This window comes from Cavia porcellus, unplaced genomic scaffold (genome assembly GCF_034190915.1).
Source record: "Cavia porcellus strain 051 isolate PalLab524CR breed Dunkin Hartley unplaced genomic scaffold, mCavPor4.1 scaffold_21, whole genome shotgun sequence".
Taxonomy (NCBI): Eukaryota; Metazoa; Chordata; class Mammalia; order Rodentia; family Caviidae; genus Cavia; species Cavia porcellus.
In genome coordinates, this window is record NW_026947504.1 from 15,050,185 (window position 1) to 15,065,568 (window position 15,384).

Here is a 15,384-nt window from a genome sequence, read left to right on the forward strand (position 1 = left end):
GTCTTACTGTGTAAATTACATAATTCAGGGACAATTTTTTCCGTGAGTAGGAGTCATGGCAGTGAATCCAAAGATCCACCTCTATATTATGTGGTGGTAGAATGAAAGAGTGTCCTCAAATTTCCAAGGCTTCATTCCTCCACTGCAGATACTCTGCTATTCTCTGAGAATAATAATGACGGATGAACAATAATATTTTTGAACAACTTTGTAAAAAAGTGTGTAAAGCTTTATAATATGTGTTTGTAGGAGTTCAGAGGCAGTGTTTGATTTTTTTCCCTGCTTATCTGCAATAGGGATCAGTATGCACATACATCAGACCTCTATAGTGAACAGCAGTTTGGGGATGATGCAAAATACGTCTTCGGGATGCGTCAGTTGAATGCTGTGTTAGGAATCAAAGCCACTTGGAGTTTTCACTTAGCCTCTACTAGTTTTGGTGTCTTAAGTATGCTATCAATTTCTTTTCCAACAAATTGCAGAATATGTTCTGCAATTTTTTGGAAAAGAAAAGGGCAGGTCACCCATATGAATATTCCTATGAAGAAGTCTAAGAGTGAAGTCTAAAGGATAATCCAGATATGTTCTGCTATTTCAACTGAAGTTGTTATGCCAGGGTATGTTGGGCCGTGCCTTCCCACTGAAGTAAATGACCAGGTTGGAAATAAAGTGCTGTTTGTTACTCTTTAGACAGAAACTCAGAATATCTTTCTGTCACCTATCAGCTCTGTGACTTTGTACTGGCTATCTCGTCTGTGATTTAGCTTTCTCACTTTAAACTATTCTTTGATTATACTGGCTAATTTTATTTGTATGCCTGTAACACCATATATCATAACAACACTATTATAGACACTACATATCAATATCTTTTGTATCATTAAAAAAATTTAAACATATCCCCCCAAAAATTAGTGCTACCAACAAAAGTATCTATGAGCTCAAAGAGAACTTATTTATTCTGTCTTTTTAGATGCAAAGCCCAGATTAAAATGAATTAAATTTGGATAAATTTAGTCCTGACAACTTGCTGAGAACTGCCTGAAGGCCTTGGTCCTGGACAACTTGTGCAGCAGAACTGGAAAAACAGGATTTAGCTGCCCTTGCATTGTCCAGGAGCCAAACAGGTGTGTCCTCAGAAGCAGGAGCCAGACAGCAGGAAACAATTACCATCTACAGTGGGGTTAAGACTTAAAAAGCCAACGAAGATCTTCTAAGATTTTCTTTAAAATATTTGTGCTTTTGCATTTTAAAATTGAGAAAATTCATAATGAATTAAACTATGGTACATATTTGAGGAAATAAGTAAATAATGGCAAAAACAAAATTCAGTGTATGTAAGGGAAGCATCATGAACAAGGATGAAGAGAGAGTGCATAGATATTTAACCGAAGGATACAGTAAGCATCAGTTTCACTGTGAATTTCTGAACTGATGGGAGATAGAAAACAAACAGGCCAAATCACATAAATCCTATGGTCAGAAAAGAGGGAGCAAACCTTATGGAAGGAGCATATTATTTTTCTAGTTCTAAATTCTGAACTAAAATTTTTGCATAAAATTATGCAGAGGAGATAATAAGTCATGTATGTATAAATTCGACTTTGTACAGTTTGGATCATTATCTCCATCAGAATTTTCTGTTCATTTTGCCTCATAGATTGCTCCCTGTAAAGTTCTAACTCAGTCGGTCTAGTGTATCCATCAAGCATTTTAACCCAATAAATTGTATAGAAATTAAGAACTTATGAATTGCTTCTTACTTCTTATTTTCTTTCAGTCTTAATAACCTGGTGAAGTTTATCACAGCTTTTATGCAGGAAAAGCAATCTATTCTTACATTTGCCAAACGATTCCATATTCAGAGAAGTACAATTTGAAACCCGCGGTTGGAACCATGCTGGACAAATAGCAGCTGAAATTTTGCTGCTGAAAGTTCTCAGTCTATTGTATGTTTCCTCCACAGTTATGGGTTGGAATGTTCTAAGTGGTACTGCAAACTACCATGGAAGTAGGAGGAGCTTTTCCTCCTCCTAATTGAAAAAGAATTGAGGTGTCTGATGTATGTGTGTCAGGTCCACACAAGGAATGTAATCATTAAACAATGCAAACATGTAATAATAAAAAATAATTAAACAGTGGCAGGTATAAAAAATAACAACAAAAGAAACAAAGTTAAATTTTCCATCCTGGACAACAGACATTTCTGTCAATCACTGAATTCTCTAGTGGTGATTTACTTTTGATTAGACAAGACAATAGTACAAATTCAACTTCTGTATCTATCTATTAAGTGTCCAGTCTTAGCATTTAAAAAGATACCTTCGATCATATTACACACACACACACACACACACACACACACACACACACTGATCTCATTTTATGCTTTCTAGTCAAATTTACTTCTTTTTTATTTTTTATGTGTTTTTTATTTTTTGTGGTACCGGGGATTGAACTCAGGACCTCGCGCTTGCCAGGCAGGCACTTATGACACTGTGCTAAATCCTCGGCCAAATTTACTTTTATTGTATCATTTTTTTTACATGCCACGTTGCCACGTTTCCCTCTAACATGTCTAAGACTGGTTAAGATCTCAAGATTTATGTGTAGTTAAAAATACCTGACATTATGATCTGGAAAAGTTTCCCATGTTTTCAAATTTACAAACAGGGCTGTGAAGTGATTTATCTATGGCTACCCAGCCTTGAAGTGGCCAAGTCAGAGACTGAAATGACATACTGTCTAGGTCTTCTCCTCTTTTAATTCCTGTGGGTTGTCTGGCTTGTTGAACTGTTTGATACAGCAAACCTCTAGGTGGTACTCAGGGACGTGGGGTGTGGGTATTAGTGGTTAGAGATGTGTACACACAGCCTCAATGAAGGCAGTATTAACTGCAGTAAGAGGAAATCTCTTCCTTTACAAATAGGAATGTAAATATGTGAGCATAATGAGTGTTTTTAGACTGGGGAACTTTGGGTGACAGTTCTGTGGAGGTGGGTGGGACATATCTTGATTCCAACAGCCAAGCCTTATTTCCATCCTTAGACATTTACAGGATACTTAGAGACCTGTAGGTTAAGTTCTGAGGTAATGTGATCGAAGTGTCTGAGCTTATAGTACTCATACCTGAGTTATGAAATGGAACCTTAGGGCAAGGGGACATTTCCAGACTGCACAACAAACAAAAGCCAGGAAGGTCATTCTTCCTGAAGATTCATATAAGGCAACTCATCCAATCAAAGGGTCAGTGTTTGATTTCAGTGTCTGTCTTGGGGAAAGTGCAAGATCACGTACTTTAATCATTGCTCTCTCCTCCCTCTCACTGGACTGTTCTGCTCCATCCTCCAGTAACGCTGTGGTTTATAGATAGAACACAAAGTCTGCAACCAGACGAATTGAGCCCTGAATCCGGGTCTCTTTGTTTATTAATCGAGCTGTACTAACATCTCTAACTGAGACTTTGTTTCTTTCTTCATGAAATTTGATATGCCGTGCCTATAATTCTAGGATTCATGGAGGCTGTAGAAGAGGATCTCAAGTTTGAGCCCAACTTGGGTAATTTAGTGACTTAGTTACATTGTTTCCAAAAAAATTTGCTTTTAAAGGGCTAGCATTGTAGCTCAGTGCAGAGATCCTGGTTCAGTCTTTAGTACAGAACAAAGTAAAACAAAAATATTTATTTTCATGGGGACTATGAATTAGGTTAAGTACTACATATCTCACCCTGTTTAGAACAAAGTACTCCTCTTTGTGATGGCTGCTGGCATTACTTTTGTGGCTCCAATATTCTTGATTTTTGATTTCAATATCCATTCTTATGAAAAAACTCAGAAAAGAAAAATCAGTTATTTCGGAGTACTGAAGCTTTTGTTCCTGGCAATCTGACTATTGTGATAGAAAAATTGACAATCTTCTCTCCTTTTACGAAGGTCATCAAATTTCATTCTTTTACAAAGGAACTACATGACAGTGTGAGTCTTTAGGTTTGTAGTGTGTACTCTGCTCCCATTTCATAGGCTGGACTTGTACAAAGCAAGTGTTGTAGTTTGAATCTGAAAACTGCCCACAGGGCTGTATGTGGAAGTCTCGGTTCCCACGCTGGGAGTTGGCGGAAACTCTAAGACGTGGAATCTGGTGAGAGAGGTTTTAAGTCGTTAAAGGCAGGTATGATGTCCCAGGGGATTGTGACAGCTCGATCTGTTCCTTTTTCTTGCTGTCATTTCCTGGTTATGGGATGCCTATTAGTCAAGGATAAAATACCTGATGTCCACATCTTAAAGGAGGAGATGGTTTATTTTGGCTTCTAGTCTCAAGCATGATTGGGTGTCTTCATGGCTGAAACATCAGGGCACAAGGGCCTGCTCTGAGCAAGACTGCTTACACCAGGGCACCTGAGAAGCGGGGGGCAGAGGAGGATCCCAAAGGGAAGGAACCAGGGACCAGATAAACTCCTAAAGCCTCGTGCACTGTTCAGAACAAAGTAGGTACACTGAAGGAGCTTTACTAATCTCCCACAAGTATATCAAGCTATACAGATTGATAGTGAAGATCAGTCACCCCAAGGTGTATGGCTCCACTCTGCCATGTGCTCCTGTCTTTATATCATTCCAGTTCAAAATGTGGGGCCAACCAGCCATGGACTGGAACCCCCAAAATTGTCAGTCGAGATAAAAATTTTATTTTATTTTGTTTTTGAGACAGGATGTCACTGTGTAATTCAGGGTGACCTTGAACTCATTAATAGCCCAGGCTGGCTGTGAACTTGTGACCATCCTTCTGCTTCAGCCTCTGGGGTGCTGGGATTACAGGTGTGGGCTACCACACCTGGCTCAAACATTTTCTTTATATAAGTTGATTATCTTGGTGTTTGTGGTAGTGTGAGAAAGCTCACCAACAGCAAATTCTCAGCAAAACAGTGACAAAAACTGGGTCATTTCACCCTGTGTTTACTAAAGTCACCCTACAAATTTTCTTCTTCTTCTAAAAAAAACTTAAGATGATTATGCATACATACATATATATATATAATTCTATTATACACAATGATAAAATAAGATATACATATAATGCTAGAATATATCTTATATTTTATATATATATATATATATATATAATACTACAATAAGAAAACCACAAGAAAAACAAATAAGAACACTTTTTCTGTTTGTAGGTAAATGAGTACCCAAATCATTTAAAAGAATAAGACAGAGTCTTTCTCATTTAATGTAATATGTGATTATTTTACTTGAAAAATATACATTTAAAAAATCACATGACCAGGTCACTTTTGATGACTGTTAAAATTTTACTATCAAGTTCCCTAAATATTCCTACAAGGAAAATGAGAGAAGAAAGAGATTGAGGGAGAGTAACGAGCTATGATTTAGACTGAACAGGACTGTCATCATGATCACTAAGGGGTCTTATAACAAGTGACCTAAATTTTTAATTTTCAGTTTTTCCTATTTCAGAAAGAAATAAGATCTAAGATTCTCATAATAGTTCATAGTTGACAAGCATTTATGCATAATTATCTCAGGATTTTCCAACAAATTGATCGATTGGATGCCTCTCTAGACATAAATTCTATAAATAGAGATGTTGTGGTATGTTTGTTAATTAACATATCTCAGCACCTACAATGATACCTGACATATAGTTTGAGTTAGCAAATATTTGTAGAACAAATATTAATTGTATCTTTTACCTGTGAAAAACTCTGAACCTCAGAAAGTTCAAACCACACTTACAAATGACATTGCTAGTAAATCACAAAGTGAACTTTAAAACTTAGATCTCCAGAGTCATGGAATGCCACACTGTACCCTATAAGCTGTCGCTTAGAGATTATCAAGATAGTTTCTGAGAAGGTAAAAGATGACCAGTGTGTGATTTGTGAAGAGATTATAGATCTAGTCAAGAAAGCAAACACAGTAATTTGGAAAAAATATGAGAATAGTACTGTTATGAAGATTCTAAAAAAGCATTACAAATATTAGAATAGAAAAAACAAATTTTGTAATTGTGGAGGTCTATAACTTCTTCACAGATCCTGCTTTTAAATTAGACTCTAGAAAATCATTTAGACTTGAAATGTAAGCAGAATAGTGTCAGAATTAGAGAGTAGTCATCGCAGCAGAGTAGATAAAAGCATGTGTGAAACTCTCTGTGACTCACACAAATATAATCTTCCCTGAAAGCAAAACTGTCTGTCACCAAGCCACCAGACACCGGATATTGGTTACACAGATAAGAGATGCGACTCAAAAACATATCAGCATCAAGGAAAGAGATTTACCACTTACCCAATGCATTTGCTCTGGTTTGTAAGCAATGGAAATTCACAAAAAGGTTTCAAACATGGCAGCAGTAGGAGTAAATTTTCAACCTTGATAAAACACTTTAGGTAGTAGGTAGAGAATGGGTTGGAGTGATAAGTGAGTGAAAAACAGTAAAACTAATTGGAGAATCCCATAAAAGGTCTTCAAGAAAGAGATAATGAAGGGTTCAAGTATATCAACTAGTCAGTGTTGTAAAAAGGAATATTGTATAGGAAGACAATTTAGAGTAGAATATTCAGCATTTTGGTAAAAGCAATAATTGGTAGCAGGAACCAGGAAAACTGAAGTTTTTGGGTTCTGAGAGAATGGAGATGTGATTTTCTGAGGAGAAGCAGGATTTTGACTGAGATGATGGACTTGGTAATTAGACATGAATTTGAGGTGTTGGTGGAGAACCAGATGAGATTTTGCAACAGTCACTTGAATATGGAGCTTAGGGAAAAAATAGAGATCTGAATTTGAAATTCACTAAATTATGTGGAATACTCCTAATATGCAAGCTGCAGTGTGGAAGCTCAGGCAAATTTGGAGGCTTGAGTGAAGACAATTAAGGAGCAGGTGCACGATAAAAAGTAAAGTAAAAATTATGATAAAGAATGGCTAAGAATGGGGGGAGGGACCACAAAAAGATGCCATGAAACCTGGGGAGGGGGAAATACAAAAATACCAAAGGGTCCTGGAAAGTGCAATGTTGTTAGTTCAATCCCCGGTACCCACTCCCCAAAAAGGGTGAGGAAGTTAAGAAAAACTGCTTTTGTGAGTGAATGGAATGCAGTCTGCCTAGTTCCAAAGTCATCCAGAAAGCAAGTAGAAGAAGCAACCCGATCTGTTCAATATCCTGAAAGTGTAACGAGTGTTTATTGTGTACCTGGCACTGTACTCAGGGATCCCACACTGTGTATTGAATTAAAAAACAAATTCCATTTATTATCAACCCTCATACTTCATTCATTTTTCCTAATAGTACATGTTTGAAGTACTTGATGTTTGCGTTGATTTTGGGGAGTAAGTGTATATGCATAATACAGTGTCTTTCTTTCTCGCTTGCTTGCTTTTTTCATGCTTGCTTTTCCTTTTTCTTTGTCTAGTCACTTTCCCCTTCCTACTTACCTCCCTCTCTCCATCTCTAAATCTCTTTTCCTAAATCTCTAATTGTTGCATTCTGACTGATACTAAACATGTGTGGCATAAATAGTTCGGTAGTTTTACAAAGAAAACCACAAGTGCAAAATGCCATAGAGAAATTTTCCTAGAGGACTGGGACTGAAGTTAGTAAGATGTCATTTATAGTAGGGGAAGAACAAAATGGTTCTGCCCAGGGAACTGTGCAAAAAAGGTGTGGAGCGCACTGGTGAGCTGACAGGTGAATGGGCAGGTGCAGCATCCCAAAGACCTAACACAACAAACAGGAAAACCAAAAAGATGTTGAATGTTCCCTACCAAAAAAATGAAAGGAAAACAAAACATATGTGTAAGTGACACTTGTGCTTGGAACACATAGTGGTCATGTATGAAGACCACCTTGGCTGTGACAACTGAAGCAAAATTTAATTATGTGGTAGATGTTTGCATTGTTGTTTACATAGATTTTCATTTCTGATGTTATGCTTCAGGTTTTGTGAGGAAATAGAGAGCTGATGTGAAAATACTGATGTATATTCTAAACAGTCATTACATATTTGATATGTTATTTTATTGGTATCATTTTTCTGCTAAATGTACATTGTACAATATATGAAGAAGCTCCTGACAAAACACATAAGCTGTCAGGGTAAATGATAACATGTATATGGTAAAAGCTGTTGTCATATGTGAAGACTGCCTTAGGTGTGATAATTGAAGTAAAGATTATTTTCATTGTAGAGTTCTATCAGTATTTTCATTGTGGTTCATTTAGGAATTTATTTCTCTTGTTCTTTTTTAGAGTTTGTACAACAAAAAAAACCTTTGATGTTGAAAATATTGATACTTTTCTATAAATGCTCAAAAATATTAAAAATGCAATACTTTACTTTTGTCATTTTTTCCTGTCGAGTACTCATTGTTTAATATAATAAAACATAAAATTAAAATTAATAATTAATCAACAGAAATATTCTAAATAATAAATGCGGGGATTATAGAACTACAACAATATATTTTTATGATAAAATGGGCATTATGCTCTATGGAAAACTCTCCAGTGATTTTTTTTTACTGGTTTTGGCTAGAGTTAGCTTAAAGGTTCACCAAAACTCTGAGTGAGACAAGTGTACAGTGTGAGAAAGAGGCACAGATGGAAGTGGTAAACTGAATAATAGGCAGACTGTGTCATTCTGGCTTCTATTCTGCCACTAGATGCAGCTATACAGTGTAATTATATGTTAATTCATTTGCTACTTTAAAGTCAGTCATAAGATATAGCTTAACTTTTACTTGCCATTAATTAATGGGATTTTGATATGCATGTGAGGAATTAATTTATTATGCTCTCTGTGGACAAACCCCTCTGTGAATATGAATCTCTTTGTGAAGCCTCTCCCCAGTGCTAGCATCACCACCTCAGCTGCACCGCAGATTGTCAGACACTAGATTCCCATAAAGAGAACATTAATTAGATCTCTGGCAAGCATATGTCACAGCAGGATTCATGCTCCTATGAGAATCTAATACTATGATTAGTGACTAGAGGTGGGGCTCAGGGGTAATGCAAGTGACGGAGAGTGACAATTAGTACAGATGAAATTTGCTCACTCACTGCTTACATTCTGCTTTGTGATCTGGTTTCTCATAGTCTATATACCTGTACCACTCTGTCTCCCAGGAGTTGTGGACACCTATCTTAGAGGACAAAAGCAAATACAATAGGAAATACAACAGTAAAAAGGAAACAGCTATGAATTTTGGCAATTTGTGGAGAAAGACAATGCATAAAACCCTGTCCAGCCAAATATGTTGACTTAAAAAATCAGATATTACAAGAAGACCCTCGGTTATTCTACACAGAAATGATTTTTCACATGTTCATTATGTTTGAGAACCTAATAGAAGCCATGAACATTTTCTATTAAGTAAAATATGAATGAAAATCTGAAAGCTGTGTGAAACTCTAAGGTCCAAGTATGCAGCCCAGAACATCTGGTTAGGGATGACTTTTATATCCAGATTACCTGAAATGCTTGTTTAAAAATAAAAAGCATGCCTTTAGCCTTTCCTTCATACAAATGCAACATGGAATATAGGAATCTAATATTTTAAAATATAAACTGCAGTAAATCCAGTAGCAGCTGGACTACATTTTGTCAAACTCCAGTTAGGCGTCTATGCAGGACAGGACTAAAGAGCAGAGGTAGCACAGAGAAGCAGAGATTTAAAGTACCTGGAGGTTCAGGAAAGGGAATTTGACCTTGGAGATCCGAAGGTAGAGGGATTGGTGTCAGAAGGGTGAAGTAGTGATGTAAAATAAAAGCTGTGTAGGCTGAAATCAGTTGTATTAGGAATTAGGGTAACGGTCTTAGAAGTAGGCTGAAAACATGGGAAAGACTCTGAGATGGCTAATTATTCCTAAGGTGATCCATCATGATCAAAACAATAGGCTAAGAAATTCTCTAAAGAGAGGTTATCTACTGTCTCTGTACCCCCACTCTGAACTATTCAAGCCACAAAATAAACTCAAGGTTCATAACATGCATCACTAATGAATACAGCACTACCCTTTGCAAAGACGCACCTAAGTCAAGACCAGAAATTGGCTTTCTATTCCCCGGTCCAGGGCTCGTTATCTTCCATATTCGCTGCTAAGTGAGGAAAAATATATGAAGGATTGTATTTCAGTGAATACTAATGCATTGGTCTGTGATATAAATTTTCTTTTTAATTCATTTTGACACAATATGGTCATTATTAACAAGGAATAAACAAAAAGCCAGGTTTGTCTCAGCGCTTACTATCCCCTATTCATGGAGCGAAGAATGAATTCAACTGCACTCTCAATGATCTCTGTGCCCAGGATGTTTAGGAATTTGGGAATGTCTGTGACTGGCTTCATTTCTGAATCATCTGGTTCCTTTTCTGGGGTTCCCTCTGGTTTGTCATCTGAAAGAAAGAACAGAATCTCAGAGATACTTCATACAAATCAGAAAAGGGGGCTAGGGATGTAGTTCAACAGCAGAGCATTTGCCTAGCACGCACAAGGCCTTGGGTTCCACGTCCACCACTGAAAAGGAAAAACGGGAAGAAAAAGAAAAGAAATAAGAAAGGGACATCTCAGCAGGGCATAATGGCACACATCTGTGTTCTCAGGACTTGAGGATTAGGGGAGAACTGAGAGTAAGTCCAGTCTGGGCAACTTAGTAAGACCCTAATAAATATGCAAAAATATTAAAAAAGTAAAAAGGCCTTTTTTACATATAGGGAACCTTTAAATGTCTCACATTTACCTGTTTGAATTCTTTACATGGATCTCATTTATCTCATTTATTACAAAAACAGGGATTGATGCTTAAGTGAGTATCAGCTCCATTTTGTGAATAAGAAAGCTGAAGTTTGCAGAAATACCTTCCCCAGAGTTAAGCAACTAGTGAGTGCGGGTCCTAGGGCTGAAATACAGTACAAAGCCCGTGTTTCTTGCAATCCTCTTGCCTGTAGCAAAGTGATGTTGGAGATGAGATTTCAGTGACCAGCATTTCTTGAGCACATGACTGTGACAATGCACACGCATTTTCTCATTTTACCCCAGAAAACTCTACGAGGTGGGAAGAGTTATTACTCTAATTTAAAGCTGGAGAGATGGAACTGAAGAATGGTTTAAGAAATTGGTTCAGTGTCACAGAATTAGCAAGTGGCAGAAATATAATTCACACCCAGGTGTGTCTGATATGAAATTTTGGATTTTTAAGCAATTTGTGATGACTATAGCATCTTTGACAAAAAAGTTACACACACGATCTGTATTTCTTTAGTAAAATTGAAAGTATAATAACACTGATGAAAAAGAAATTCTATTACTTGCATGTCATCTAATAGTCATATAAATAATTATTTTATAAGTACTCTAACTTTATTATTGACCTATTTTATGGGTACGCTTTTTGGCTTGCTGGACTGAGTAACTGAAAAGATGAGAGACTTGTGGAAGACCTCACAAAGAATAACTGATGGGCCCATAAATGCAGACCTCATACACTTGAGCCCTACACAAGTGCCCTGTAGATTGAGGGCCAGCGATCCAGGGAATGAGATTGGTTCCACGAAGGTCTCTTGCGGGTATTTTGTCAATATTTAGTCATCTTTATTTTTGGGAGATGAGAACTAATGGAAGAATGACCAACAGCTGCAATGTGTACAATGAGCCTGGTGACGGAATGAAGTAAGATCTTTATGTTTAAATTTTTGTGTAGCCTGAGAAATAATGGGAGCAGAGTTGGCACATAAAAATACAGTGCTAAGCAAAATTTAAATTTGAGGTAAACATCAGATACATTTATGATGTAAGAATGACTCATGTGATATCAAGGTGATGAAATGTATCTTTTATTTTATCTAGCCACTCTATCACAAGTTTTGACTCATGAAATTCCAACGTCTGGGCAACATAGCTCCATTACTTTAGATTAAGGGCACATAGCTAACTTTTTGTGAAGGCTGTCAACTTATGGCCAAATCTTTATATTGGTATATCCTAAAATAGAAACTATTCATAAAATATACTGGCATTCGAATTTTCAAACACGTATTGTTTACTAGGCCATAATCAAAGATTTGATAGCACCAACCTGGGCCTTATCACAAACATGTATGTACTAACTATCAAGTATTCGTTCATTCCAGCATTCATGTCTTCATTCAGAAAGAATTTTTCTAAGTCTGGCATTCTATGCGTAGTGCTTTTACATTATAGCTAAGGTTGAAAACAAAAGGATAAATATGCACATGCTCATTATCTAAAATGGAGGGCAACCATATACCCAGAACTGGCTCACGTTCATCATAAAGAGAACGAAACAAAACTGTTGTGGGATGCAAACTGTGCAAGCAATAGGCTAGAACTTTCACGACTTGTCTTTGTCTACACTCAGCTCAGCGAGGATGTTACAGTTTTACAGAAGAAACCAGAGATGCTCAGGATGATTATATGATTTACTTAAATCATTCATCTAGAAAGAGGCCAAGCTAGGTTTTGAACCTGAATGTTCTTAAAAGCGTGTTATAGAATTCTACCTCCAAGCAATTTTCCTCTGAAAAAATGAGACAGGTTTATAGCAGTGTTTACATAGGTGAAAGGTGAGTTTTCCTTCCCCCTTAATATTATTTATCTATTTTCATAACAATTTAATTTGACTGACTTTTTATTTTAACATGAGATGAATACTAGCTTTTCAGTTTGCAAGGAGCCTAGATTGGAATGTGTGAAGGACCAGAATCTTGACCCGAGTCTCTGAGCCTCAGACACCCTGGGAAATATGAGTGTGCGGAGGAAAACAGCGTTTGGAATCTTTTGACCTGAGTTTGCTTCCGGTTTTCAGCAAGGCGTCAGTCCTGTTACCTTGCATGTAAAGCTAAACCACTGTCTCTGTCTCATTGTGCTTCCAGGACTAAAATATATTTTATATATCTCTTATAGATGTCATGTACGTATCCACAGATTTTTCTATATATTTATATGGTGCATATATCACTAACCACAATAACAGGCCCAAACATTCACTGTGTTACTGTATTATCAATGACAATAGGAACAAAATAATTTCTGATTCTCTTTCTTCTTTAAGAGCATTTCAGGAGATTATGAAAATTTAAAATGACTGTTAAAATTTTGAGAAATTTCATACTTATGAACAAATCATCAAAGTTCATGGTTGGATCTTTCCATTTTTCATCTATAATCTAAAAAATTCTTTGTATGCATTGGCTACCTGGTTGAATTTCTTAAGTCAATATGGTCATAAAATTGTGAACAAATACAGCATTGTGGCTATTTACATAGTTTTTACAGCTCATGCAGTAACGGCAAAAATATATGTTACTTTACCTAATAGGGTTGACAGTTATTTGCTTTCACAGATGAAGAAATTGAGGTTCAAAACAGTGAAATGATTTAATCATTACCCCATTACTGATTTCAGGAAAGAAGGAACTAGGACTGATCTTTAGAACACAATTCTCACCTTTCGCTTCTCTTCTCCGTGTTGGCTGCCATAGCAACAGAGTGCGCATCCCCAGTTAGGGTAACTCTGTCCTAATGCCTGAGTGTTGTGCTAACACTTAGTGGGTGGCTGGGGTGTGAGTTCTACCAAGTTGCCTTCAAAGAGCTGTGTTGCTAAATACTTGCACTGTTGAGAGACAAAGAAAGAGCTGACAGTCTTTTTGATGAGAGATGTGTCAAGAGCTGAAAGTCTTTGGCAGACAAAAAATTAATTAATTAATGACCACACTGCAGGCTGCCTTGTGGTCCTTACAATGTCCAAATAAGATATTAATGAGGGAAAGAATCTAGGAACTTAGGTTTTGCTACCAAATGCCACTTCCATCTACATCTGTGCTTGTTTATTTTCCTTCTGCAAGCTCAGTTAATTAAGCTATAAGGCGGAAAACGATAAAAATATGCATGTTTAATTTCTAGGATAATGAAAAATAGTCAACTGCAATCACGAACACCAGCACTTGGAAGGCTGAAGCAAAATTATCATTGCAAGTTTGAAGCCACGCTGGACTACAAAACATGTTCTAGACCAGCCTGAACTACACAGTGAGACTGTCTCAAAAAACCACCAAAACATTTAAAACTTTTAAAAAGCTTACACATGATGATATGACAGTTAATATTACAATTTATTGTCTCTCATTTTTTTTTTTTTTTTTTTTGGTGCCGGGGATCGAACCCATGACCTTGCGCTTGCCAGGCAGGCGCTTAAGCCACTGAGCTAAATCCCCAGCCCCCAATTTACTGTCTTTTAAATCTAATTTTATTGCCAACTTTATGAGAAAATTAACATTATTAATGTTTCCTTGTATGTATGATATCCAGGGAGATTAAATAGTAAGCCTAAAGTCACACTTGTGGTAGGGAGAGCCATGCTAGGAGTTTTGTTCCAGATTGTGTATTTTTCATTACTGAACCTTATTAGCTATAAAATAAAAAATACCTCCCACCTAGACCAGATAAGATGGTGCAGGCCTATAATCCTAGCATTTGTAAGACTGAGGTAGGAGAATTGCTGTAAGTTCAAGACCACGCCAGAGCTACATAGTGAGACTCTGCCTCAATGAAACAAACAAACATACCCCCTCTAACTCTCAAGGAATTCTTAAGCAAATATGACTATGTAAAATGCCACAGAAGGCTTCAACCATTTACTGAAGATGGAAGCTTTAACTGGAGTAAGAGACGGTAAAAGTCCTTTCTTTGTTGGATTGTGTGCCTCCTATCTGTTAGTCTAAGGCTCCTTTGTAGCACCCAAGGGCCCCTCCCCCTGGATAGTCTGGGTCAGTGCCAGCTTCCTCCAATCCCTGCTCACTACTGCACAGTTCACAGCTGTCATCCGAAGCACTTACCTGCATGGCAGGTCAGTATTAAGAGAAGCAGTCCCAGTAAGACTGTGAGTTGAAGTCCTGAGCCAGCCATTCTCATGGTACTGCGTATGGATGCAAATAAATAGCTCAGATGCACTGGAGCTTTGCCTGATTTATAGGGCATACATACGTGACATCATCTGCTGTGGAATTTAGGTTGTTGAACAAGATGTCTGCAAAGCTTACCCTGGGTCACTACTACGGAGCCCTGCCCTGTCTTTCAAAACCTAAAGGTTTTTTAATAAGGGAAAAAAAGCCCTCTTGGTTTTTCTAAGGTACTGTACAACTATAAAGCCTAATGTACTGTATATCTATAAAGATCATGAAAGTGGATTTTCCAGTGCAGCATGGATAATTAGATGGACATGAAGCAGAATTGCTATTTGATCTCGAGCAACAATCACATATCACATATCAGATTGAAAATGTACTTAGTCTCCTCCCTGAGCCTGACTTCTTTTCCCGTATGCTAGGATGAACCCATCGCCCT

The 15,384-nt window shown here is 37.2% G+C and overlaps 1 protein-coding gene across 1 annotated transcript; it reads right to left on the reverse strand.

The window, feature by feature from the left end:
* Positions 1-10,177: 10,177 nt before the first annotated feature.
* On the reverse strand, positions 10,178-14,995 carry CUNH5orf46 (chromosome unknown C5orf46 homolog). Its single transcript, XM_003477331.3, has 2 exons — positions 14,877-14,995; positions 10,178-10,418 (listed from the first exon to the last, which is right to left on the reverse strand). The coding sequence occupies exons 1-2, from the start codon at positions 14,950-14,952 to the stop codon at positions 10,270-10,272; spliced, it is 225 nt and encodes a 74-aa protein (XP_003477379.2). The 5' UTR covers positions 14,953-14,995; the 3' UTR covers positions 10,178-10,269.
* Positions 14,996-15,384: the final 389 nt, after the last annotated feature.

Coding starts and splice junctions, on each gene's coding strand:
- CUNH5orf46 (XM_003477331.3), bottom strand. CDS start 14,952: ATGAGAATGGCTGGCTCAGGACTTCAACTCACAGTCTTACTGGGACTG. Junction 10,419..14,876: donor AATACTGACCTGCCATGCAG/GTAAGTGCTTCG, acceptor TCTTTCTTTCAG/ATGACAAACCAGAGGGAACC.